The sequence below is a fragment of the Canis lupus genome, chromosome 18 (genome assembly GCF_003254725.2).
Source record: "Canis lupus dingo isolate Sandy chromosome 18, ASM325472v2, whole genome shotgun sequence".
NCBI classification, from domain to species: Eukaryota; Metazoa; Chordata; class Mammalia; order Carnivora; family Canidae; genus Canis; species Canis lupus.
In genome coordinates, this window is record NC_064260.1 from 25,280,015 (window position 1) to 25,306,212 (window position 26,198).

At 48.8% G+C, this 26,198-nt stretch overlaps 1 protein-coding gene and 1 long non-coding RNA gene across 2 annotated transcripts; one reads left to right on the forward strand and one right to left on the reverse strand.

The window, feature by feature from the left end:
* Positions 1-26: 26 nt before the first annotated feature.
* On the forward strand, positions 27-13,097 carry PSMD13 (proteasome 26S subunit, non-ATPase 13). Its single transcript, XM_025452629.3, has 13 exons — positions 27-206; positions 1,795-1,873; positions 5,579-5,613; positions 5,704-5,759; positions 6,204-6,247; positions 6,427-6,513; positions 8,251-8,422; positions 9,563-9,642; positions 9,727-9,852; positions 11,171-11,233; positions 11,781-11,861; positions 12,005-12,121; positions 12,640-13,097. The coding sequence occupies exons 1-13, from the start codon at positions 112-114 to the stop codon at positions 12,733-12,735; spliced, it is 1,131 nt and encodes a 376-aa protein (XP_025308414.1). The 5' UTR covers positions 27-111; the 3' UTR covers positions 12,736-13,097.
* Positions 13,098-13,378: 281 nt separating this feature from the next.
* LOC112663555 (uncharacterized) lies at positions 13,379-16,096 on the reverse strand. Its single transcript, XR_003139330.3, has 2 exons — positions 14,696-16,096; positions 13,379-13,544 (listed from the first exon to the last, which is right to left on the reverse strand). It is a non-coding gene; the product is annotated as an uncharacterized LOC112663555 (long non-coding RNA).
* Positions 16,097-26,198: the final 10,102 nt, after the last annotated feature.

Below are 26,198 nucleotides of genomic sequence, written 5' to 3' on the forward strand. Positions count from 1 at the left end.
GCTCCCGGCCTGCCCCGCGCGGCGCGACGCCGGAAGTGAGCGAGCATTTCCGGCGGCCCTCGCCGTGGTGCTGACGCCTCCGTGGTGCCGCTCCCCGGCCTTCCCGCCGTCATGAAGGACGTACCGGGCTTCCTGCAGCAGAGCCAGAGCTCCGGGCCCGGCCAGGCCGCCGTGTGGCACCGCCTGGAGGAGCTTTACACGAAGAAGTGAGCGCCCAGCCGTGGCCCCGCGTCCCGGGACGGAGGGCGAGGCGGACGCGGGCGGCCGTGACGGGCCGGGGGGCTCGGGTCGGCCCCGCGTGCTGAGAGGAGGCGGGGGGCTGGGCCCGCGGGGAGGGGCGCTGGGGGGGCGGGGGGCTGGGCCCGCGGGGAGGGGCGCTGGGGGGCGGAGGGCTAGGCTAGGCTGAGGAGGGGCGCTGGGGGGCGGGGGACTAGGCTAGGCTGAGGAGGGGCGCTGAGGGGGCGGGGGGCTAGGCCTGCGGGGAGGGGCGCTGGGGGGCGGGGGGCTAGGCTAGGCTGAGGAGGGGCGCTGAGGGGGCGGGGGGCTAGGCCTGCGGGGAGGGGCGCTGGGGGGCGGGGGACTAGGCTAGGCTGAGGAGGGGCGCTGAGGGGGCGGGGGGCTAGGCCCGCGGGGAGGGGCGCTGGGGGGCGGGGGGCTAGGCTAGGCTGAGGAGGGGCGCTGGGGGGCGGGGGGGGGCGGGGGGCTAGGCTAGGCTGAGGAGGGGCGCTGGGGGGGCAGGGGGCTAGGCTAGGCTGAGGAGGGGCGCTGAGGGGGTGGGGGGCTAGGCCCGCGGGGACGGAGGACAGAGCCAGAGGCCGAGTTCGGGGGGTGTCGGGTGCGCTGGGCCCCTGCGCGAGGGGCCGGGATCTGAACCCCCCTTCGGCTCTCTCCAGGAGGGTTCGGGGCTCTCAGGGACGCTCGCTCTCGGTTCCCGTCCTTGTGACTGGAGGGTCCTGGTGTCGCAGCCCGTCTCCGGAGCCCATAAGCCCGAGCGCGGTGCAGCTGTTGGTTTCCCTGTTGCTTGTCTCCGGCCACTCCCCGGGCTTCAGCCCCGGCGCCGCTCTCCCAGGGCCCCTCCTTTCCATTGCATTTCACGTGGGGCTTCACGCCGCTGGAAGATCCCGAAGTTTGGGCTTGGAAGCAGGAGGAGTTTTGCGACAAATTACCGTCGCCTGGCACAGCCACGCACCAGCCCGGCCTTGAGTGGAGAGAAGAACCCGCTAGCCTTGTGTGGGAAAGGGCACCTCCTGTGGCGACTCCCCTGCTAACGCTGGCCTTGAGCCTGGTGCCTTGTACGCAGAGAGGGTGAATACATGTTTGGAGGATGTTCGGCTCTTAGTGTTTTTTGAGAGGAGATTCTTAGTGTTTGGCAATAACTGCATTTTGTATTCTTCAAAGCATTTTATTTGCATTCTTAAAAATTAGACTTTGGTTTCATATGTACGGTCATTTTTCTAGAGGGTTTATTCGTTTGCCCACCTAATCCTTCATTCATCCCATTTACAGGGGAGGAAACCAGCTCAATGTAGAAGAGCCTACATTTCAACTTAGGGGTGATTCCAAATTCGTGTTTTCAGTCAAACCTCATAGTAACTAGAGAGAAACTAAGATGATGTTCTCCGGCCTAACATACTGTTGCATAGCAGAGCCAGGAAAAGAGCTCAGGTTTAGCTTTCTTCCTGTTACACGGTAGAAACTGGCTACTGTTTGTTGTTTGATAGAACCACCACGCTGTGACTCGAGGGGCCTGTGACTCAATATTAGTTTATCTCTGAAGGGCCTTGTGTTTTTCAGATTGTGGCATCAACTGACACTCCAGGTGCTTGATTTTGTGCAGGACCCATGCTTTGCCCAAGGAGATGGCCTCATTAAGGTAAATGATTTGCCATGCCAGGTCAGATGATATAAATTTGCTAAAAGATTTTTAAAAATAAGAGGTGGGCTTTATATTAATACACTATACCCACTCAGCAGTCACTTGAAGTCAGGTACCATTCTAAGGGCTTTACTTATTTACTCCTTACAACAAGATTGGGAGATAAGCATTACTGTCATCCTATTTATTCGGTGTAGAACTTAACACCAAGACATTGAGTAACTTGCCAGAGATCACAGCTAACAGATGGTAGAAGAGACTTCACAGTCTGGCTGTTTTTAAAATCCATGCCTAAAATGCCATCTTACAGGATAGGATAAGATAGCCTTATATCTTATTGTTCATAAACTGTTTTTTTCAGTACTGTTTTTGGAAACTGTTATTCAGAAACTAAAAGTGCAAAATCGGGGGAGAGGGGAAGGCGGATAAACTACAGTGGAGGATAACCATCAGACTCTTACAGATAGCCGTCATCGCTGCTCTTCCTTCACTCTCTGATTCCGCCTGCTTGCCCAAATGCTTTGTCTTGGGTAGTGTGGAAGGCAGAGCCCTTTTAGAGTTCTATCAACGGGGAAAAATAAAGTTCTCTGCCCCAGCCTTCCCCACACTCCCTCACAAACCCCCAACAGTTTGTTCAGTGGTAGCTTCCTCTTTGAAATCTTTCCTGACATCTTACTCTTTGATGCCTTTCTCTCAGATGCTGAATGAATCAGAGATTTATGCTTGCATTGGAACAAAAACTAGTTATTGATAGCTTGAGGTATTCACCCCGGATACATTACTTTATACAAGCCTCCAGTGAAGCTTACTTGCCACCTTCTTACCCCACCGCCTGGTGCCCTAAGACCTCCTCGTGTTTTATACCCACAACATGTCACTACTTCAGAGGAACTTGTATTCATCTGCAAACCTAAAAATTTGGCTGGGCATTCTGTTTTCTGGATTATGTCAAAAAAAAATGACAAGTTGGGTCTATCTTAATATTTGTTCCTTGAAGTTTTAAATTCCAGTGATGAAGTAATCCATGATTATTCATCTCTGTTCTTTGCTTCCTTGTCTTTAAATCACTTTCTACACAGAGCAAAATATTCCTTCAACCCACAGGTAACATAACACTTACTTAGGTCGGCAGGCTAGAGTTTACTGTTTCAGTGGACAAGCAAACCTTTAAAAATTGTAGGGACTCAGCCCATAGGACTTGCAGATATATATATATATATATAGTGTTCATGAATCTGCAGTCACCAGTAGTAATTTTCAGTTTCCTTTTTCTTTATTTTTTTATTTTTTTATTTTTATTTATTTATGATAGGCACACAGTGAGAGAGAGAGAGGCAGAGACACAGGCAGAGGGAAAAGCAGGCTCCATGCACCGGGAGCCCGACGTGGGATTCAATCCAGGGTCTCTAGGATCACGCCCGGGGCTAAAGGCAGGCGCTAAACCGCTGCGCCACCCAGGGATCCCAATTTCCTTTTTCTTTGAAGAGGTTTTTGCTTAGGTAATTCCATAAATTATAGCGGGTATCAGAAAAGTTGAAAATATCTTTTTTTTTTTTTTTTTTTTTGAAAATATCTTATTGATGAAGAAGATATCTTTGAAATAGTCTTTGGTAGTGAAAAAGCCATTTTATTTAGATGGCTCTTTCTGGGTGCCAAATTTATTTATTTATTTATTTATGACAGTCACACAGAGAGAGAGAGCGAGAGAGGCAGAGACTAGGCAGAGGGAGAAGCAGGCTCCATGCACCGGGAGCCCAACGTGGGATTCGATCCTGGGTCTCCAGGATCGCGCCCTGGGCCAAAGGCAGGCGCTAAACCGCTGCGCCACCCAGGGATCCCCAAATTTATTTATTTATTTATTTTAAAAAGATTGTATTTATTCATGAGAGGCACAGAGAGAGAGAGCCAGAGACACAGGCAGAGGGAGGAGTAGGCTCCATGCAGGGAGCCTGACTGGGACTTGATCCTGTGTCTCCAGGAATCACACCCAGGGCAGAAGGCGGGACGGGGCTAAACTGCTGGGCCACTCAGGCTGTCCTGGGTGCCAAATTTAAATAATAAAGTGGCTCCTGGGGGGACATTCCCCCCTCCCCAGTTTTATTGAGAAATAATTGACGTGTAACACTGTGTTAGTTTAAGGTGTGCAGTGTAATGATTCGGTACATGTATATATGCAAAATGGTCACAGTAAGTCTAATTAACATCCGCCTCACATAATTATGCTTTTTTTTTCTTCTCATGATGACAGCTTTTATGATCTACTGCCTTAGTAACTTTCAAATATACAGACAGTATTATTAACTGTAGTCACTGTGCTGTACATTATATGTCCAAGATTTAATTATTTTATGACTGGACGTTTGTACCTTTTGACCACCTTCACCCGTTTCTTGCACCCTGCTCCCAGCCCCTGCCTCTGGCCACCACCAATCTGCTCTCTGTATCTGTGAGTTCAGTTTTTTAGGTTTCACGTAGTAGTGAGTCACACAGTACTTGTCTTTCATTGTCTTAGTTTATTTCACTAAGCAAAACTCCCTCCAGTTTCGTCCATATTGTCCAAAAATGGCAGGGTTTCCTTCTTTTTATGACTGAATAATATTCCGCACTCTGTGTGCATATATACCACATTTTCTTTCACAGGGACATTTCCATCTTTCTGTCTTCCTATCCCAGAGGAATTGCAGACTCTCCTTATCCGAGTAGACCTTATCTCGAGGCTCCCTCCTTCCACTCTGCCCAGTTACTTGACAAGCTCAGAGTTCACTGTCAGCTCCCCTTTCCAGCGAGCAGCAAATCTCTCAGACCCTGTTGTTGCTCCCTCATCTCCTGTCTTGACTAGTGGCCTCAGCTGGTCTCTGTCCCTCACTCTTCCCTCCCTCCCCTCCCCTCCCCCAGTCATGCTTATCAGGTAGGAGTGAGGTCAGGAGTTTCTATGGGTTCAGGCTTGACTTCGGGGCAAGGACGGGGGCCCCAGTGCCTCCCACTGTCTGTGTCCTTCAAAGTGCTCCTGAAACTGCAGCGTTTGTTTGCTTCAGTGCTTTTGCACATGTTTATTCCCATCCAGAATTTTCTCCCAATGCCATACCTCCTCTCCCATACCAAATTTGTCCAGGTCTCTAACTGCTCTTCCTTCCTTAAAACTCAGTTATCACCATTTCTGGAATCACCTTCTTTGGAACCTCTCCTTTTGGCTAATCGACCCATGTGGGTTTTTTCCCTTGTTTGTAAACTCACAGTATTGTCATTTATTTGTTCACAAGTCTGCTCTCCTGGGACAGGAATCCTTGAAAGCCCAGCTTTTATTTTATACATTCTGTGTCTGTAGTACCTAGCAAAGAGTCTGTATAAGTACTCAAGTGTTTGCAGAATAGCTAATAAATTTGGTAACATAGGCTGCAACCTTCTAAAATATGAAGGTTAGTGAATCTTTCAAATTGATAGTCTCTTTTACTGAAAGTATTTTGGAGAAAGAATGTAGGAATTGATCTTTAGGAGATTGTTATAGGTCAGGGATCTAATTTCCAGAAAAAAAAATCATAGGTTCTTTCATAATCCATTGGTGATTAATACATCTAAATATGGGTCCCCTGTCATTTCACAAACATTTCTGTGGTGCCTGCTGTGTGGCAGGCATTGCAGTCATGTTCAACTTTGTAGAATGAAAGACATCCTGTAATCACTCTACGTGTTTTGGTTCCACAGCTTTATGAAAACTTCATCAGTGAATTTGAACACAGGTAAAACACCTTTGTCAGTTTTTTACTTTGAACATTAACTTTGAACATTGATACTTAATGACACTCAAAGCCTGGTGATTTTTATTTCAGGGTGAATCCTCTGTCCCTGGTAGAAATTATTCTTCACGTAGTTAGACAGATGACTGGTGAGTCTCACTTTGTTTCATAAAGAAGCAGATACAAATGGTAATTAAAATGATTTCAAAATATAAGTTAAATAAACTTTACATTTTGATAGAAAATAACAGCCTCGGGCAACCTAGTTGGCTCAGCGATTTAGCTCTGCCATCGACCCAGGGCATGATCTTGGAGACCCGGGATCGAGCCCCACGTCGGGCTCCCTGCATGGAGCCTGCTTCTCCCTCTGCCTGTGTATCTGCCTCCCTCTCTCTCTCTTTCTCATGAATACATAAATAAAATCTTTAAAAAAAAGAAAATACCAGACTCTAAGTTACCTTTTTATTGTATGTTCTAACCTAAAGATTATCTTACCTAAGTGTTGTGATTGGTAGGAACCGATCTCTAAGGAGACACTGTCTTTTTTAAAAGATACTGTGCTTTTTTTGACATTGTTCTTCTGTCTTTTCTAGATCCTAATGTGGCTCTTACTTTTCTGGAAAAGACTCGCGAAAAGGTAAATGTGAAGTCTGAGTCAGATCTTTAGAATATGCGTGACTTATAGTTTGTGTTTACGTTTGCTACACACACTGTAGAGATCAATTTGTTTCTAGTCATGTAAGTGAAGCCATATGCAGATGTTTTGTTAATCTTCTGCCCACACTTCTCAGGTTCCCTTGTTTCTGATGTCTGTAGGTGAAAAGTAGCGATGAGGCAGTGATCCTGTGTAAAACTGCAATTGGAGCTCTAAAATTAAACATCGGGGACCTACAGGTTACAAAGGTAATGTTACCATAATACGGGCTTATCTTTAGTTTAAAAAGTTGTTTATGGAGTCATGGGGGAAAATCTCATTTTTTCTGTTTTAACTTTTAAGGTGACTTTACATTATAGAAAAGTTGCAAACAGCAGAAAGAACTCTCATTTACCTCCCTCACACACTCTCATTGCCCCATCATTCTCTGTGTGTGCTTGTAGTGTTTTGTTTTGTTTTTTCCAAAACCATTGAGAGTCAGTTGCTGATATGAGTCTTGTTACCATTTAACATAAGGGGACTGCCCTGGGTGAGCACAGCACGTCCATCAGCAGGGTCCAGACAGCCTCAGACTGTTCACATGGGCCCTCGCTGACCAGGGTCAGCTCACTCAGTGCACCAGGTCACAGGCTGCTCCTCCTCTCTCTCTGCCTCCTAATCTTTGCTGAAATTTCCTGTCCTTATTTTTGATTTAGTGTAATTTTGGGGACAGATGTGGATATCAGTGGCAGTAAAACCAACTTGTGTGGTCAGTCTACCTTAGTGAACCAGAGACTACATGTGTGTTTATGTTGTTTGGGTTTGTGTTAAGAAAATATTGGGGTAACCGTTCATGTTCTCATTGCCCGGAAATAACACTTCTTACTTTTTGTTGCTTCCCAGTTCTAGCCTTCATACATACTTATTACATTTTGCTTTGAAATATTTAACACCTCTCGAAAGCCACAGAATACTGGAAGGAATCCCCACCCAGCATAGGAATGACGCAGCACTGCACAGTCGGAGCTGCTGGGCCCTGACAGCACATTCCTGCTCCAGCAGCGCTCTCTGCGCATGTCCTGATGCTCACTAGACAGGGATGTGTTCCGTCTAAGTGAGGTTTAGTGTTGTTTTAAGTTCACGGGCTCAGTGTGAGGTTTGAGAATCATCGTGTTGGTACCTGTGACCCATTCGTTCTTACTGGCCCTTCATATTTCACTGTGACTTTCACAGTGTATGGGATTCAGAGTGTTCAGAGTGTTAGGAACAGTGCTGTTATTTATCTCGGCATTTCTATGGCTGCTTCCTCGTGTATGTGGGCACAATCTCACCAAGGCACGTGCCTGGTGTGTGCCATCTGCCTTTACCAGATGGGGTCAGACCTTTCCCCAAGATGGCTCACACTACCCTGGCACCATACAAGCACTTCCAAAGCTCCGTATCATCAACACTTGGTATTTTCAGACTATTTAATTTTTGCCAGTCTGGTGAAGATGAAATGCCATCTCATTGGGGGTTTATTGACCGCTCCATTCATGTCTCCACTTCTGTAAATTGCCTGTGAATACTTTTTCTTTTATCCATTTTACGGTGCTACTTTCCCCTCTGTTGATTAGTAAGAATTCTTTATATAGCTTTAGTTGTACCCCCTTGCGGGTTATGTGAAAAATGTCCTTTCCCAGTCCGTATAGCTTTTCTTTCTTCTGTCTTGGATGAACTGAAGCTCTCTATTTTAACATAGTCTTGTCTGTCTGTTTCCTTAAAAATGTTTTAAGTCAGGGCCGCCTGAGTGGTTCAGTGGATTGAACATCTGCCCTCAGCTCAGGTCATGATCCCAGGGTCCTGGGATCAAGTCCCGCATCAGGTTCCCTGCTCAGTGGGGAGCCTGCTTCTCCCTTTTTCTCTGCCGTTTCCCCTGCTTGTGTACATTCACGCTCTCTCTCAAATAAATCTTTAAAAAAAAGTTTTAAGTTAAAAAGAAAGGCGATTTTGCCTCCTGCATGTAGGAAACAATTGAAGATGTCGAAGAGATGCTCAACAACCTCCCTGGTGTGACCTCGGTTCACAGTCGTTTCTATGACCTCTCCAGTAAATACTATCAAACAATCGGAAACCATGCATCCTACTACAAAGATGCTCTGCGGTTTCTGGGCTGCGTCGATATCAAGGATCTGCCAGGTAACATGGAGCCGTTAAAGTCCATGTCGAAGGAGCGTGTTCTTGAGGCGTAGTAGCAGGTCTGGGCTGGGAAATTACTCTGGTATATCCATCCATCCACTGAAGAAAGCCCAAGTGGTGAGAGGGTGGAAAGAGCCATGCAAGCATTAGTTTCTATGTGAGTCTGCCTTCAGCATTTAGCTCAGGTGAAAACAAGGCTGCGCCCTATAGCCCTTCCCTGTTCCTTCTCTGTCTCCCCTGTTCTCTGAACCAGAGGCCTTGGTGAGAAGCCAGCCATGTCGACGCCTTGGCCCCAGCTCATGAAGGGTGTGGTGAAGCCCTATACCTGAGAACCTGGTTCTGGAAACTGAAAAGACCCAGGGGGATTCCTTACAAAAACCTTTTCAAGGATTTGAGGAATGGAAAGAAAAGTGAACAATGAGTTTTAGGAAAAGTGCAAGGAGTATGTTTAGAAAAGAAATGTGAGCCCATTTTAGATGTTTCTTGCAGTACACTTGTTGAAGCGTGGAGGCCAGCGTCCCGTAGAAATGTTAATGCAGTTTTAATTCCAGCAACTCCAGAAAAACATACTGGAAAAATCAAGTAATGCAGGCAGGCGAGGGGAATTGTTGTGTAGGAACAGAAGTAGGTTCACTCTAGTCCAAAAAGAGGCTAGATGAGGTGATTTTAAGAGAAACAAGGTATTGCTTCCAGGGAGTAGCTGAAAATATAAATAGATTCACGTATTTAGGTAAAGATGAGTAAATAAACGTCTTTCCCATAAAACCCCTATATATGGTTCCAGGTATAATTTAAGGTAGTCCAGTACTTTAACAAAAGATGACTAGTGGGGCGCCTGGGTGGCTCAGTCACTAAGCAGCCGGTTCTGGGTTTCAACTCCAGTCACGATCTTGGACGCCCTGAGATTGAGCCCCGTGTCGGAGCTTTGTGCTAGGCATGGAGCCTGCTTCAGATTCTCTCCTCCCCCTCCCCACCTCTCAAAAAAAAAAAAAACCCAAAAGAGATAAAACAATTTTCAAAGGCTTTGTGAAATAACCATCGCAGGAAATGGTTTCTTTACTTTTTTATGAGATTTTTAAAGCCAAACAGGACTGATGCTCATAACTGGGATATGTCACTGGAGCTGTGTTGTTGCTGTAGTGTCTGAACAGCAGGAGAGAGCTTTCACGCTGGGACTAGCAGGACTTCTTGGCGAGGGCGTTTTTAACTTTGGAGAACTCGTAAGTGGACCCTGGGCACAGATTTCTTAACAAGGGGGAGACTAATGTGGTTTTTTTTGCCAGCTAACCATCTCATCCTCGCAGCTCATGCACCCCGTGCTGGAATCACTGAGGAGCACCGACCGGCAGTGGCTGATTGACACCCTGTATGCCTTTAACAGTGGTAACGTAGAGAGATTCCAGACGCTGAAGACTGCCTGGGGCCAGCAGGTCAGTCAGGAAGGACAACTGAGCGCTCCTGCCACGCTCCTGGCTCTCGTTCATCCTGTGTCTGTACATTTATTCCACAGACATTTTCTGTTCACTTGCCTGCTACACACCAGGCACTAGGAAGACAGATTAAGACAGGCCTGTCCTGCTCTCAGAGCAGAGGGTTAAGGGGCTGGTTACGGTACTTAGTTATTGTGGTAGTGAAAAGTGTGATGGGGGAGCGTCATCTGGGTGACAGGGGTGTCACAGAAAACTACCCAAAAGAGGTAATGCCCTTTGTCTGATCTTAGGCATGGGTAGAGTTTAGCCAAGTGAAGAATATGAGAAGAGTACATACAGCAGAGGAAAGGGAAGCCTTTCGCATGTTGCTGAACTGAAACAGTCTGTGAGGCTAAAGTGACTGAGTGATGAGAGCTGGGGAGAGCCTCGGGTGTGGGACGGCAGGACAGTCCTGCAGGAAGGGAGTGGTCAGTATAGAGGGAAAGGGGTGGGCAGGGGAGAGGCCAGCAGGCCAGGAGAGGAGCCATTGGGAGGTGTGAATTAGGGAGAAGAGGTATTAAATGAGGACCTGAGCTTTCATAGTTAAGCTTATTTTTTTAATGAAATTATTAGAAGCAAATATTACTAAATTGTTCATAGTGATAGGGATTATGGTTGTATTACTGTTTTTTACACTTTTCTGAAACTTCAATTTTTTTAAATTCAAAATAAGCTAATAGAAATGACACATAATGGAGCTGAGTAGATGTGAATGGGCTGTGAAGAGGCAGAGAGCAAATCCATCCAACCCCAGCTGTAGCGTGTGTTGATCTCTGAAAGAAACAAATGTGCCGCCTGGCAAACAAGCTGTCTGGCTGTAGAAACCTAAGGAAAAAGAACTTCAGGGGTGTGTTGCCAGCGCTATCGAAGCAGCGAGGGCCCATTTCAGGGGAGTGGGCTCTTTCTGAAGAACTTTTCCTGCCTTGTCTCTGTGGCAGAAATGGCCCCAGGAGCTCTGCCTGTGTTGGGGTGTGAGTTCTTAGATGATTGAATCAGGGAATTCATCCTCCTTTTTGTCTCTGCTCATCAGTAACCCATGACCGAGTCTCCTTGAAAGGCCTGCACCTGGGTCCTGGCCCCTGGTGTCCCTGGCATTAGTGTAAATCTTCCCTCGTAAATGGCTTATGCAGGAGCACGGTTTTTCAGGGATGAACCAGTTAGTGATGTCCTGAGAGAAGTGAGCCTCCGGGACCCTGCAGTATATGGTGTTTTCGTTCGATCTGCTGTAGAAAAAATTTCAAAGCCCAGGTTAGGTAAGTGATGTCTTTCTCCTTTTCAGCCTGATTTGGCAGCCAACGAGGCCCAGCTGCTGAGGAAAATCCAATTGTTGTGCCTCATGGAGGTAAGCAAGCTGCAGGAACTACTCTGATTTCAGACCCTGCAGATGAGCCCTCGGGGTCCTGCACACTCTCTAGGCTGCACCCCCTCTCCATCACCTTCCCTTTTTTTCTGTCACCATTTGCATTTTTAAGTTTGTATGTGGGTCTCATCTTCGACGATGACTGAGCTAGAGTAGCTGCCGCCTCGTTGTATGCACCATTCTTCATCAACATGCTCGTCTCTCTTTCCCTGTAGAGTGTAAGCTTCTTAAGGAAAGCAGCCTTGTGGGTCTGGGCCAGCACACTGTCCCCAGCTCAAGCACTTGCTCAGGGCATGAATACTGACCGTTGCCGACAGTGGCTGTGGAGTTCAGTTCACTGTGTCCTCTTAAGCATGGAAAGCTCGCTCCTAATAAGATCCACGGCTACTACGGTTAAGGAAGAGTTTAGCGTATGCGATAGTAATAGCTGTATTTTCAGAACATGTATTATCAGAAGCATCCTTATGAGTCAGCTCTCTGACAGTCTTTATTTGGAAAAATAGTTAACAAACAAAAAAATGTTTTTCAGATGACTTTCACACGACCTGCCAATCACAGACAACTCACTTTTGAAGAAATTGCCAAAAGTGCTAAAATCACTGTGAACGAGGTACAGCTTTTGGATTCAGGAGGGTCAGTGGGAAAGCCCAGAGGGATCAGGGCTCCTGTGAGCATGCTCCAGGCCCAGACCTGGTGTCATGTCCCCCCACACGCGGGGCCTTGGGCTGTCTCCCATGGCCGCTCTCTGCGCAGGTGGAGTTGCTGGTGATGAAGGCGCTCTCAGTGGGGCTGGTGAAAGGCAGCATTGACGAGGTGGATAAGCGAGTTCACATGACCTGGGTGCAGCCCCGTGTGCTGGATCTGCAGCAGGTAACACAGTTCATGTCCGTGGGTGGTTCATATGCTCTCTGTGCTTGTCTTGGTTTCACTTGGATGGAAGCCATTTAGGAAGAAAGCAGTATTGACAGGGGATTCTGGAGAATCTATTACTGCTGTTTGGAATAAGGGTTTTTCAGAGAACCTAATTTAATACAAGCCTGGGTTTGAACCCTGTGTTTAAAAGCTTATCCTAATTACAGTGTTGGCTGTGCTGATGATGCCTTTTAATCTTAAAATTGGTACTCAGATCAAATATGTTCCTAGTTCTGTGGTTTGAGCTCAGGTCCATTTGTCCATATTTGCTGGAAATTTAATCCTGTGAATTTCCTCTATTCTTGCCTGCTTTCTTTCATGCAGGTTTTTTTTAAATGTCATTGCGATAAGAACTACCTGGGATAATCCCATCTCGCACAGCCCACTCCCCCAGCTCTGATGCACCATAGAATTAGCTGGAGAGGTGCAGCTGTGATTCCCAAGTATCCTAACACCCTGGTCCTGCTTTGCCTCAGATCAAGGGGATGAAGGACCGCCTGGAGTTCTGGTGCACCGACGTGAGGAGCATGGAGATGCTGGTGGAGCACCAGGCCCACGACATCCTCACCTAGTGCCCCTGCCTCACCGTCTGTGGCAGCTGGGAAGACCTGTGTTCCTGAGGAAGTAGGGGGTGGGATTGTGTTTGTGGAGTGGGGACTGTTCTCCCTGCTGTGAAATCAGGACGTCACTCATGGGGGGCCCGCCTGCAGAGAGAAGCCTCCTTTGTGGGGGTGTCCCGTAGTTCTCAGTGGGGAGGGGTCACGGGTCTCCAGTGAGGAGGAGGCGGGCAAGAGTGTGTGTGCGCCCCGAGGAACGAGGAGTAGCCCTCAAGTGTGTGGGGATGCCACTCAGGCTCATCTCCACCATCTACCTGTGTCAACATCTCTGCTGTTGTTCAAGAATGTTCCTGTAATAAACGCCTTTGTTTTGTCTATTTGTGGTTCTGCTTTCTTAGTCTTAGCTCCCAGGTCAAGCCTAGGCCCAAGAGATGATAAAGCAGGAGATGAGAGACGGCTTGGTGGGGGTCTGGCTTCGGCCCTCTTCTCCTACCCTGGGAAAAGGGCGTCTCTGCATGTACGGCCACTGAGCAGAGCTGGGCACAGACGTGTCCACTGCGATCGACAGAGTTGTCCACCCACTACCACCCAGCCGGCCCTCAGCCCAGGGCATCCAGGGAGGGGGGATGCTCATATAGAAAGAATCACCAAGTGAACACTAGGTGGAGGGAAGGTTTAATGCGATCTTTCATCCAGTGCCTGGATCCTGAGCTGCGGGGCCTTCATTTGGTGGAGCCTGTCTTGTAGCTCTCCAGGTGGAACAGGACCCAGCCCGCGGGGGTCAGGAAGCTGAGGAACATCACGGATAGCCCGATGGCTTGCTCCTGGGTGAGGAAAGCACATGTGAGTCCACCAGGCCAGTACCAACATTCCTGGGTCACTGCAGTGTGGACCCCTGGCAACCAGAGTGGCAGTCCACACTTAGGGACGTCCTGCCCCACCCCCTGTGCTCCCGTGGGACCCCTCGGCCCAGCCTGACATCTGGTGTGTGAGTGGGGACACTGGTCCTCAGCGTGGACTTGGGCTGGCAGCCCTCTGCCTATGCAGCAGGACCCTCTCCTCAGCGCCCCCCCAAGAGCCTGCTGGGCCTGGCCTTGTGTGCCTCGACCTTGAACTCCTGACCTGGCAAAACATGTGCACGTCAGGTGCTGTGCGGGACAGATTCTGGCCATACAAGGGCAGGGTCATTTTCCCTAAATGGCGGTCCTGCTCAGAAGCCTGGACAGAGGAGACAGGACTCCCTGCACTGTGAGCCATGCCACCCGGGGCCCGGTTCCAAAGAACCTACTACACTTCGCCTTCACTCAGTTTCTTCCTGAAACAGCCTGGGCCCAATCATCCCTGCCCGTTCCCTTAAGCAGTCAGACGCCAGGTTGGAGACCAGTCCTTCCTTTTGACTTTGCCTCCCAGTGGTTTCAAAGCAACGTGAGCCCAGAACGAGGCCATTAGGCCGGGTTCTGAGCTTAGCCTCACCACGTGACCTTGAACAGATGACTTTCTAAACTTAGTTTATTGCTGCTTAACACAGAGGTAGTTGTGTGCTCTCCTGGAGCCTGAGGGAGCCTGAGGGCTGTGTTTTCGCCTGTGCTCTTGTGGGCCTTCTGGGCAGCCCACTTTCCCCACCCGTGGGCGGTGAAGCTGGAGTGTACACTGAGTGCCCTTCAAGCTCTGCCGTTGGCCGGAGGGCAAGTGGGGGCCTGAGAACAGAAAGACCAGCATCCCCAGCTGACCGCTAGCTGCTTTAGGAGCCTGACCTCCAGGCGATGGACCCAAGGACCCCCTTCCCCCTTCCTGGGGTGGGGGCTGATTTCTATCGCGAGGATCACCTGCGGGATCTGTGAGCCTGAGAATACAAGTCTCCTCCCCTTTATCAGCCTGGCCTCCCGTGTCCTCCCAAACCCACCTCATCTGCAAAACAACGCAGGACTGCCCACTCCCCGTGCTCCGGCCAGCACCCCTCCGTGGAGGTTCTTACCATGGGAGAAGTGGGCGTCCTGGCCGGCTTGGCAGAGACGTGTGCCCTGGGGACCACCCAGCCCCTCAGGGGCGTCTGCAGCAGCCTGGGGGCCAAGGCCAACTTGAGCATGGTGGTCCAGCCGCACTCCGGGAGTCCAGCAAGGTCCGTGTATCCGCTCGGCACGTCCTCTGCTCACTCGGGTGCTGGGGCTTTTTATAGCTCAAGTGGGGAGCGGCAGCTGTCCCCTCCTGTCACGGTGCTTGGCCGACAGGACACCAGCTTGGAAGCGGGAGACCAGCGGCGTCAGGCTGCAGCCTCCAGGCCCAGCCTGTGCTGTGGCCCCCAGGGGCTTCGAGCCTGTCCCCGTGCAGGCAGGCTTGGCCTTCTCTGCGAACAGCCTGCAGGTCTCTGTCAAGAAGGCGCCCGACAAAGAGGCAGGACTGGGGAAGTCGGAGAATTTGAGAAAGCAGGGGGGGAAGTGACAGGATTTAAGAGGAACCCAAGTTACTGGAGTAGCCACTGACAGCGCCCTGTGGAGCTATTTCAAAGTTCTCCAACTTCGGGATTCCGGGCTGAGCTGCCCCGCCTGTGGATCTCCGTCCCGGGCCCGGCTGTGAGTCCGAGCGGCGCAGCCTCACCCCCAGAGGGGACCCCGCGTCTGCAGCGCCGGGAAGCCCAGGGGAGCTGAGCAGACACGCTGAGCCCCGAGCAGGCCCGGGGTGCTCTGGGCCCACGTTGCTCGTGAGGGGTCCCAGGGCCATTTGTGCTGGGGCTGCGATGCCCAGCGGCCCCGGAGAGTCGGCCTGTGAGCCACCCCACACCGCGTGTGAGCTCGGAGCCTCCCGGTCTCTCTTCTCTTCGTTCTTCAGAGACTGCGTCGCTCATGTCTTCCCACAACGATCATCTACTCGAGAATTTGTTTTCCTGCTCTGAGGGGTTGTGTCCCCCTGTCTCACTATACAACCCTCCGCCCCCGCTGCTCATTTCCCCAAAGTCACAGACGTGACCAGATGTGACCCACCGTCGACCGCAGTGACTCTGCTCCAGGACAGCAGTGGCCCTGAGCCCCTGGGCTGAGTCGCGGCCAAGCTCGCATCCCCAGCAGCTGCTGCAGCCCTCTGTCCCTGCTTACTGGATGCTGAACCCCTGCTCCAGGTCCTGCCTGAGCGCTGCCAGCCCGTCCACCTCCTGCTGAGCGCGTGGGCCTCGGGGTTGCAGCTGCTGACCGGCCATGGTACTTAGGGTGTGCCGATGCTCATGACCGCTGTCCCCACCCTGAGCGCACTGGCCGAGGCCCTGCGGACCATCCGGGCCGGCCCATCCGCTGCCCGGCTGTTCGGGTCCAAGTGTGAGCACCGTGCCCATTTCCTCCGCTGCTCACACTCCATAGGCCCCAGCCCCGCCCAGTCCAACCTTGACCGTGTGCTCCGAGGCTGCCAGCCCAGGGCCCCCGCCCAGCGGCCAGGGTGGCCCTCGGGGAGCCGCCGCCCCGCCCACCCGTGCCCCGCCCGGCTGCTCCCCTGGCTTCGGGGCCCTCAGCTGCTGCCCTACACCCTCCTGCGGCCTCGCCTGGGTGGCCTTTGCCTCCTGTTTCCGAGCCCTCGGGCCCCGTCCCAATGTCCCCACGGCCTCCCCTTGGTCGCACCCACGTGCTGATGGGCTGCTCTCGGTTGCCTGAGCCATGAGGACCAGGCCCTGCTGGCTGCCCTGAGCGGCTGGGCCTGGCGGGCGAGCAGCACTGCGGAAGGCCGCAGGGGCCGGTGTGGCCGCGGGGCAGCGGGGACAGGCCCGAGCGTGGCTGGTACTGGCGTGGCTCGGGGATGCGGGGCCCGGCAGCAGTTCGCTGCACCGTCAGCGCGGCCTGGATGGGCATGTGCAGCCCGGGCGCTCCGTGGCTGTCGGGCCCAGGAGCACGGCCACTGTCCTCCCCGCGGCCACGGCATGGCTCGTCCGTCGGCCTCCGGGAGGGCTGACGCCTGACTCCGCAGTGGTTCTTCCCGGAAGCCGTGGGGTGCAGATGCCGAGCTGCCCGCCCCCTGCATGCAGCCCCAGCGGCTTGGCTCTCCTGCGAGGAGGAAGCGCTCGGGGCGGGAGGACGGCTGCCCTGTGACCTCGGTCCCTCCTCTGCAGTAATCCCTTCCGCCTAAGCCCTTAATCACAGCTTTGGGGTCCGGTTGGGAACAGGCCGCGGGTCACGATCCATCACGCGCCTACAGTGTTTCTTCCTGCACGAAGGAGGCCCGCTGTCCGCAGGCGCCCAGGCCTGGTTCCCAGGGAGGGCTCCTCTGCGTCCCCAGCCTGGGGGGCCGGGGTGTAGGGGTAGGGTGCCGCCACATGGAGGACGCCCTGCTGAGGGCCACGGCCCAAGGGCGGGAAGCGTCCCCCCCTCTCCAGAGGACCTCTGCGCACCAGCCTGCCCCCCTTTGCCTGCGTCCCCAGAAGCCTGGGCTCTCCAGCCTTCCCTGGGCGCAAACGTGCCTTCCGCGTCTCGGTGCTCATGTCGCTTTGGGGGCTCCTCCGGCCACCGCAGTGAGCTTCAGACTTCACCGTGACCAAGTTTTCAGGGTTCAAACCAAACCCTACACAGATCCATCCTGCCCGCACCACACACAGATGCCGCCGGAGGTGGGGAGCCTGGCACGGGCCCCCTTCATTGCCCCAAGGCTGCACGATGCCCCCACAGAGTGCTGCTCTGTGCGCTGGACTCTCCTCCACCTGGAAGGACAGTGCGATGACCCACAGAGAAAGGGGCAGTGGCCAAGTGGGGGACTAGGGGTCATGTTGAATAAGACAGTAAAAGGCTCTGAGGGGTGCAGGGTGGGATGAGTCCCCCCGCCTCCGTAACTGCAGGAGAAATCAAGGCTTGGAAAAGGAGCAGGGCCCGGGGACCAGGGAGAGCCAGGCCTGGTCCCACCTGTCATGGCAGGAGTGGCATCAGGAAGGGCTCCCGAGGGCTCTGGAAGGTCGACGTACCCTGTCGCTTGGGTCTTCACCCCCATCTCCCTCCTCCACCCACACCTGGCACATAGCTTCCCCTGCCCTTGCCCTCACCCTACCGCCCCTGGGGAGACCAGCCACCTGCACACATCCTCCCTCTCAAGGCCACGGGCTTCCTGGAAGGTCTGGGGTCACATTGTGGGCACATGGCACCACCCTGTGTCCGTACCCGGAACCACAGGAGACAAAGCAGATAGGCTGACCATGAGGCACAGGTTCTAGCGTCAGGGACCCAGAAAACAGGCACATGCATGCAAACGTGCATATTACTCATTTTTAGATTCTATTAACTTATTTTAGAAACAGAGAGCAGGTGCAGGGGGAGGAGCAGAGGGAGAGGGAGAAGCAGACTGAGTGCTGAGTGCAGAGCCTGACACGGGGCTCGATTCCACGACCCAGAGATCACGACCTCAAATCAAGAGGCAGACGCTCAAACAACCGCACCACCCAGGTGCCCCAAACTTTTGAAAATAGATTTCATCACTTAAAACATCGGTTCTCAAAGTCTGGCCCATGGACCAGCAGCATCAGTGTCACCTGGAAACTTCTAGAACTCATTTAGGAAGTCTGGTGGTCTCGGCTGCCGTGACAATAGCTCTCCTAGGGAACTATGATGCACGTATATGGCTGAGAACCATTTTGTGTCATATAAAAATTTATGCTTCATGATACTTTGTTCAAAACTAAATTTCCACTTCCAAAAAGATTAAACTCTCACCCAGACTGCAAAACTCAGCCCCTTCCCTTTATCCACAGACACAGGTCCACTGCGTGCTTCTCAGCCATGCAGCACCGAGTGAACACTCAGCTCGTGGGTAGAGATGGAGTCTCCAGCCGCGCCTTCCTCAGCCCACCTCTGCCTCACTGCCCTGGAGCCCGCTCTCAGAGGGGCCTGCTCATGTGGGACGTGCCCGCAGACACTCCAGGCCACTCCAGTCAGTACTTCACCAGCACCCCGTTCTCTGGCATGACGGCTAATTGCATGTGTCAGCTCTGCCGGGCCCCGATGCCCAGATATTGGGTCAAACATTATTCTGGATGTTCCTGTGAAGGCGATTTTTGGTTGAGACTAACATTTAAATGGGTGGACTTAGAGTAAAGCAGATCACTCTGCACAATGTGGGTGGGCCTCGTTCAATCAGTTAAAGGCCTTGACAGAACAAAGACTGATTCCCCAAGCAAGAAGGAATCCTGCCAGCAGATGGCCTTTGGACTCGAGGCACAGCATCAGCTCCACCCTGGACCTCCAGACTGCTGGCCCACTCGGCCCATTTTGGAGTCTTCCACGGTCACATGAGCCCATTCCTTAAAGTAACCCCCACCCCAGCCCCACACACCCTGTTGGTCCTGACTCTGTGGTAGGACTCTAATGAATATGGTCACAGGACTGTGCCAGCAGAGGGCCCCTGGGGGCTCAGCAGTGGAACACCTGCCTTCAGCTCCGGGCGTGACCCTGGGGTCCCAGGATCGAGTCCCAAGTCGGGCTCCCTGCAGGAAGCCTGCTTCTCCCTCTGCCTGTGTCTCTGCCTCTCTCTCTCTCTCTTTCTGTGTGTCTCTCATGAATAAATAAATAAAATTTAAAAAAAAATGTGCCAGAACAGAAGCCCTTTAGCTGCTTTGTCCTTTCACCTTTGGCAATAAAAATACAATTGTTACATTTTCCTGTCTTTAAATGATACTAATGTAACCCAGACATGCCACTAGCAGGAACGCTTCACACCACCGAGACCTGAAGCATCACTTTCTCTGGCTGTGTCACGAGCGGTCACAGACGTAGCCAGCCCAGAACGGTGTGCTGACCGTCTCCAGGGTTCTGGGTCAGCAGCCCCGGTGTGGTTGCTGGTCCTTTGCTCAGGTCTCACTTGCTGACCTCAGGAGTCCTGGGGCCATGGTTCCCATCCGTGGCTCAGGGTCCTCCTCCAAGGTCAGCTGGTTGGCAGAGTTGAGGTCCTCGAGGGAGTCCTGACCCCTGGCTGGCCGTCGGCCGGGGTCTCTGCTCACGGAGGCCACCCTTGGATCTTCGCTCCCTCAAGAAGTAATTCATAACATCTTGTTTGCTATTTCAAGGCCAGCAAGAGAATCTTTCTTGCTTCAAATCCTTCTGGCATTTTTTAAAAAGATTTTATTTATTTATTCATGAGAGACACACACACAGAGAGAGAGAGAGAGAGAGAGAGAGAGAGAGAGAGGCAGAGACACAGGTAGAGGGAGAAGCAGGCTCCATGCAGGGAGCCCGACATAGACTTGATCCCGGGTCTCCCGGGTCTCCAGGGTCACGCTCTGGGCTGAAGGCGGGTGCTAAACCGCTGAGCCACCCGGGGATCCCTTTCTGCTCTTTCAGGGTTTCAGGCCTGCCACTTTCAAACTGGAACTTCAGGAGATCCCTGGGTGGCTCAGCGGTTGAGTGTCTGCCTTTGGCTCAGGTCATGATCCCGGGGTCCTAGGATCGAGTTCCGTGTCGGGCTCCTTGCATGGAGCCTGCTTCTCCCTCTGCCTCTGTCTCTGCCTCTCTCTGTGTCTCTCATGGATAAATAAATAAAATCTTAAAAAAAAAAAAAAAAAAACCCTGGAATTTCACCATCAGGTCTCCTGGGGCCCCAGCATGTCAACTGCAGATCTCGGGACTTCAGTCTCCACCATCATGTGAGCCAATTCCTTGTAACAAATCTATAACTGTCTGCATCCTGTTAGCTCTGTTTCCCTGGAGAACCCTGGCTAATGCAATTAGTGGGGTACATTTGTCACAATTAATGAGCGAATATTGATGCATCATTATTAACTAAAGTCTACACTTTTGGGGTGCCTAGCTGGCTCAGTCAGTGAAGTGTCTGCCTTGGGCTCAGGTCATGATCCAGGGGTCCTGGGATCAAGCTCCGTGTTGGGCTCCCTGCTCAGAGGAGAGTCTGCTTCTCCCTCTCCCTCTGCTGCTCCTCCTGCTTATGCTCTCTCTCTCTAATAAATAAATAAAATCTTAAAAAAAAAAAGTCCACACTCTATTCGGATTTCCTCAGTTTCCCCCTAATGTCCTCTTCCTATTCCAAGACCTCACACAGGACCCCACATGATGTTCAGTCCTCATGTCTCCCGAGGCCCCTCTGGGCTGTGACAGCTTCTCTCGCTTTCGGGTTTTGATGACCTTGACAGTCTGGAGGAGGCCGGGTCGGGTATGCTGTAGGAGGTCGCGGTATTGCAATGTGTTGGCGGTTTTTCTCCCCATTAGGCTGGAGTTGTGGGGTTTGGGAGGATGTGCGCAGAGGCCAAGTGCCACTTGCATCACGTCGTGTCACAGATACGCACGTCGCCGTGACTCAGCAAGTGGTGCCGCCCTGGATGGCCTGGCTGTGCTTGCTCGTCGGGGCCTCTTGCATGACGCTGCTCACCGCCCCCTCTTCCATCCCGTGCTCTTTGGGAGGAGAGCCCTCTGCACAGCCCACACTTAAAAAGCGCAGGGTTATGCTCCACCTCCTTAAGGGTAGAATATCTGCATAAATTATTTGGAATTATTACATGAGATATTTGTCTCCCATTTATTCCTATTTATTGTTTTATCCACCTGTTATTATTTATTCAGTTATTTATGTCAGTATGAACTCATGGGCTTTGCTTTATATGTTGGATTATAACCAATACTATTTTACTTTATTTGCTCAATTTTTTTGGCATTGAGAGTTCTTTCTTTTGGCTCCTGTGTCCCTTTCACATACATAGCCTGATCGTTATGGCTTGTTTCTTCCTTTGTTTGTTTTGAGCACTTCCTCAGTTCCTGGCATGATAAAATGCTCCAGCCTCATCTTGCCTATTTTTTGCCCCAGTCTGAAAATAAGCCAAGGAGACCTGGTCCCTTTTGTTGGTGAGTAGCACTAGAAACCAAGATCTGGGCAGTGGGTAGACACATGACTTAATGCATTTGTCAAAATTCATAGAACTTCACAGCCCAAAGAGTGAACATTAATGTGTGCAAATTTTAAAATATCATTAGGATCTCAGGGACTCCTCGAGTGGAACAAAGGATACATATATGAAACAATCACATTATACATATATGAAACAATCTCTGTGAAGGGAGTGGGGGAAGGCGCTGACCCCAGTAACAGGAAATGAGTGGAGTCTGTACAGATAGAGGCAAAGAAACTGCAGTGTGTCACTCCAGCTTATACAGTAGAAAGCCAACTCAATAGAAAACACAAATGAGTAACATAACTGCCTTCCTGGACACATGGCTGCACTACCTTTCCCACCCTTTCCTGCTGTTAGGATTGACCACACAATTCTGAGTGGAAGCGATATGAGTAAGTTCCTGGTCTGACCATAAACATTCTCGTGCATCAAGTTGTTTCCTAGAGCTATGTTTATAGTATGGAGAAAATGGGAATAATCTAGTTTGCATTAGTAAGATACTAGTTAAATAACTTGTGGTCTGAGAAGGTGAAAAGAATGAGATATATTTATATACACCAACATGAAAAAGATGTCCGAACCATATTGGTTGGTTAAAAAACAAATTAAGAAGCATCATATCATATCCACACAATGGGATACTATTCATCAATAAAAAAGGAACAGATATGTTACCACATGGATGAATCAAACTACACTAAGTGAAAGGGCCAGGCTCAGCAACCTACAGTCCACCTCAAGGATTGGCAAACCATCACCTATGAGAAAATTCAGGTCACATCTGGTTTTGGTATCTCCTGTGAGTAAAGAATGGTTTTGTTTTGTTTTTTACATTTTTAAACAGTTATATAAAAAAAGGGAAAAGAAAAGAAAAAGAATACATGCAAAAATACATTTTAAAATAAAGAATAATGAAAATACATCATATGAAGGAGTATCTAGGTGGCTCAGTCAAATAAGTGCCTGTCTTCAGCTCAGGTCATGATCCCAGGGTCCTGGGATCAAGCCCTGCATCAGGCTCCATGCTCACTGGGGAGTATGCTTTTCCCTCTCCCTCTGCCTCTGACCCTCTCCACCACTTGTGTTCTCTCTTGCTCGCTCTAGGCTCTCTCTCTCTCTCTCTCTCAAATTAATAAATAAACCCTTTAAAAAATACAGCATATGAAAACTTGTGAGATGCAGCTAAACTCATGCCTTGAGGGAAACTTACGGTTTTAAAAGGATACATACAAAGGAAGAAAAACTGAAAACCAACGATCTAAGAATTTCTCAATAATTTAGGTGGAAAAACAGCATATGAAGCATATTTAAAAGAGCACATTCCATGTACTCCAAGAAGTAAAAGGAATAAATAAATAAATAAATAAATAAATAAATAAATAAATAAATGTAGAAAATAAATGCACAAGAGAGGTGAAAAATTTTATTCTTTAAGCAATTAATAGAGATATTCCAGGTATAAACTATTCAAGAAAAGTGAAAAATTTTATTCTTTAAGCAATTAATAGAGATATTCCAGGTAAAAACTATTCAAGAAAAGAAGATACAAATATCCAATTTCAATAATGAAAAACAATGAACACAGAAACAAAAATCCTCAACAAAATATTAACAAACCCAAAATTCAACAGTAAAAGGGTCATATGCCATGATCAAGTGGGATTTATTCCAGGGATGCCATGGTGGTTCAACATCCACAAACCAATTAGTGTGATACACCACATTAACAAAATGAAGAATAAAAATTATATGATCATCCCAAAAGATGCAGGAAAAGAAAGCACTTGACAAAATTTAACATCTATTTGTGATAAAAATTCTCAATACAGTGGGTAGTGGGGAAACATACCTCAACATAAGGCCATATATGATAAGCCCGTAGGTAAGATCATACTCAACAGTGAAAGACTGAGGGCTTTCCCTCTAAGACCAGGAACAAGACAAGGATACCCATTCTTGCTACTTTTATTCAGCATAGTATTGGAAGTCCTAGCCATTGCAATTAGGCAAGAAAAAGAAATAAAATGCATCCAAATAAAAAAAGAAGTAAAACTGTCAATATTTGTAAATGACATATTATATACAGAAAGTCTAAAGACTCCACCAGACAACTGTTAGAACTAATAAGTGAATTAAGTAAAGTTGCAGGATACAAAATCAACCTACAAAAAATCTGTTGTGTTTCTATACACTAATAGCAAACTATCAGAAAGACAAACTAAGGAAACAATTCCATGTACAATTCCATCAAAAAGAGTAAAATACTTAGGAATAAAAATAACCAAGGAAGAGAAAGACTTGTATACTGATAATTACAAGACATTGATGAAAGGAAGTGAAGATGACACAAGTAAATGGAAAGACATTCTGTGCTCATATTTTGGAAGAGTTAACACCGCTACAATGTCCACAGTACCAAAGTGATCTACAGATTCAATGCAATCTCTATTAAAATTCCAATGGCATTTTTCACAGAAATAGAATAAACAACCCAAAATTTGTATGGAACCACAAAAGACCTTGAATAGTCAAAACAATCCTGACCAAAAAAAAAAGCTGGAGTTACCATTTCAGACTATATTACAAAGCTATAGCAATCAAAACAGTCTGATATTGATATAAAACAGACACAGAATCAATGTACCCAATGGAACAGAATAGAGTCCAGAAATATATCCATACACATATGGCCATATAATTTATGACAAAAGAGCCAAGAACATACAGTGGGGAGAGGACAGTCTCTTCCACTAACGGTGCCAGAAACACTGGACAGCCAGTGTTGGTCCAGTCTCATTCTCATGCAGAAGAATGAGATTGGACCCCTTTCTTACACCACAGACAAAAATCAGCTCAGAATGGATTAAAGACGTAATGTATGACCCGAAACCATAAAAGTTCTAGAAGAAAACCCAGGCAGTAAGCTCCTTGACCCCAGTCTTGGACATGATTGCTGGATTTGACACCAGAAGCAATGGCAAAGGACGCAAAACTAAACAAGTGGGACTACACCAAACAAGAAAGCTTCTGCACAGCCAGAGAACCATTGACACAACAAAAAAGAAACCTGCTGAATGGGAGCAAATACTTGCAAATCATACATGTGATAATGAGTTAATATTTAAAATATATAAATAGATAGGGGCACCTGGGTGACTCAGTCGGTTCAGCGTCCAACTCTTGATTTTGGCTCAGGTCCTGATTTCTGGCTCCAGAGATGGAGCCCTGCATGGACTCCCTGCTCAGTGTGAAGTCCACTTCCTCTCTTCCTCTCCCTCTACCCTCTGCCAGCTCATATGTTCTCTTTCTCTAAAATAAATGAATAAATCTTATATATATATATATATATATATATATATATATATATATCATACAACTCAATAGCAAAAAAAAAAGAAAGAAACAATATGATTAAGAAATGGCCAGAAGGTCTGAACAGATATTTATCCAAACAAGACATCCAGATGGCCAACAGGTACATGAAAAGATGCTCAACATCATCAGGGAAATAAAAACCAAAACCACAGTGATGTATTACCTCTCACCTGTCAAAACGGCTACTATCAAAAAGACAAGAAATAAATATTGGTGAAGATGTGGAGAAACGAAAAGCCTTGTGCACTGTTGGTGGGAATGTAAATTGATGCAGCCACTGTGGAAAATGGTACAAAGCTTCCTCGAAAAGTTAAAGACCGAACTACCAGATGATCCAGTAATTCCATTACTGGATATTTACCCAAAGGAAATTAAAATACTAACTTGAAAAGATATCTAAACCCTCATTTTCCTTGCAGCATTATTTACAATGTCCAAGACATGGAAACGTGTTAATCAACCAATGAATCAACCAATAAACCAAAGTTTATACTACTTTAAAGGAGTGGCATAAATACACAAAGGACTATTATTGAGTCACACACACACACACACACACACACACACACACACACAAGGAAATCTTACCATTTGCAACAACATGGATGTACCATTATGCCATTATGCTAAGTAAAATAAATATGACAGAGAAAGAAAAATACCATACAATTTCACTTATATGTGGAATCTAAACAAACAAAAACTAAACTCTTAGATACAGAGAATAGATTAATGGTTGCCACAGAAGGGGGATGGTGAGTGGACAAAATGGGTGAAGAAGGCCAAAAGTTATAAAAGAAATAAATCATGGGGATTTGATGTACAGCATTATGGTGACAGTTGTTATTGTGACTATCCTATGTACTGTGTATTTGAAATTTTCTAAGATAGTCGATCTTAAAATTCTTAACACAAGAAAAAATTTTGTAACGTGTGATGATGGATGTTAACTAGATTTATGGTGGTGATCATTTTGCAATATTTACAACTAACAAATCATTATATTGTACACCTGAAACTAATACAAAATTTTAAGTCAATTATAACTTTTGAGAAATGACCCAGTGTTTCCCTAGCCCTATAATCAGCTGAACTGCACCATTCTACCTATTGCTTGGAACTTGGGCATTAAAAATCAAACAAACAAGCCATAACAACTATAACAAATCACTAACAAAAACACATCCACTACTTAAATCCTACCCCGTCCACAAGATAAAGGGGGGAAGGAATGGTCTTTCCCATTTCTCCC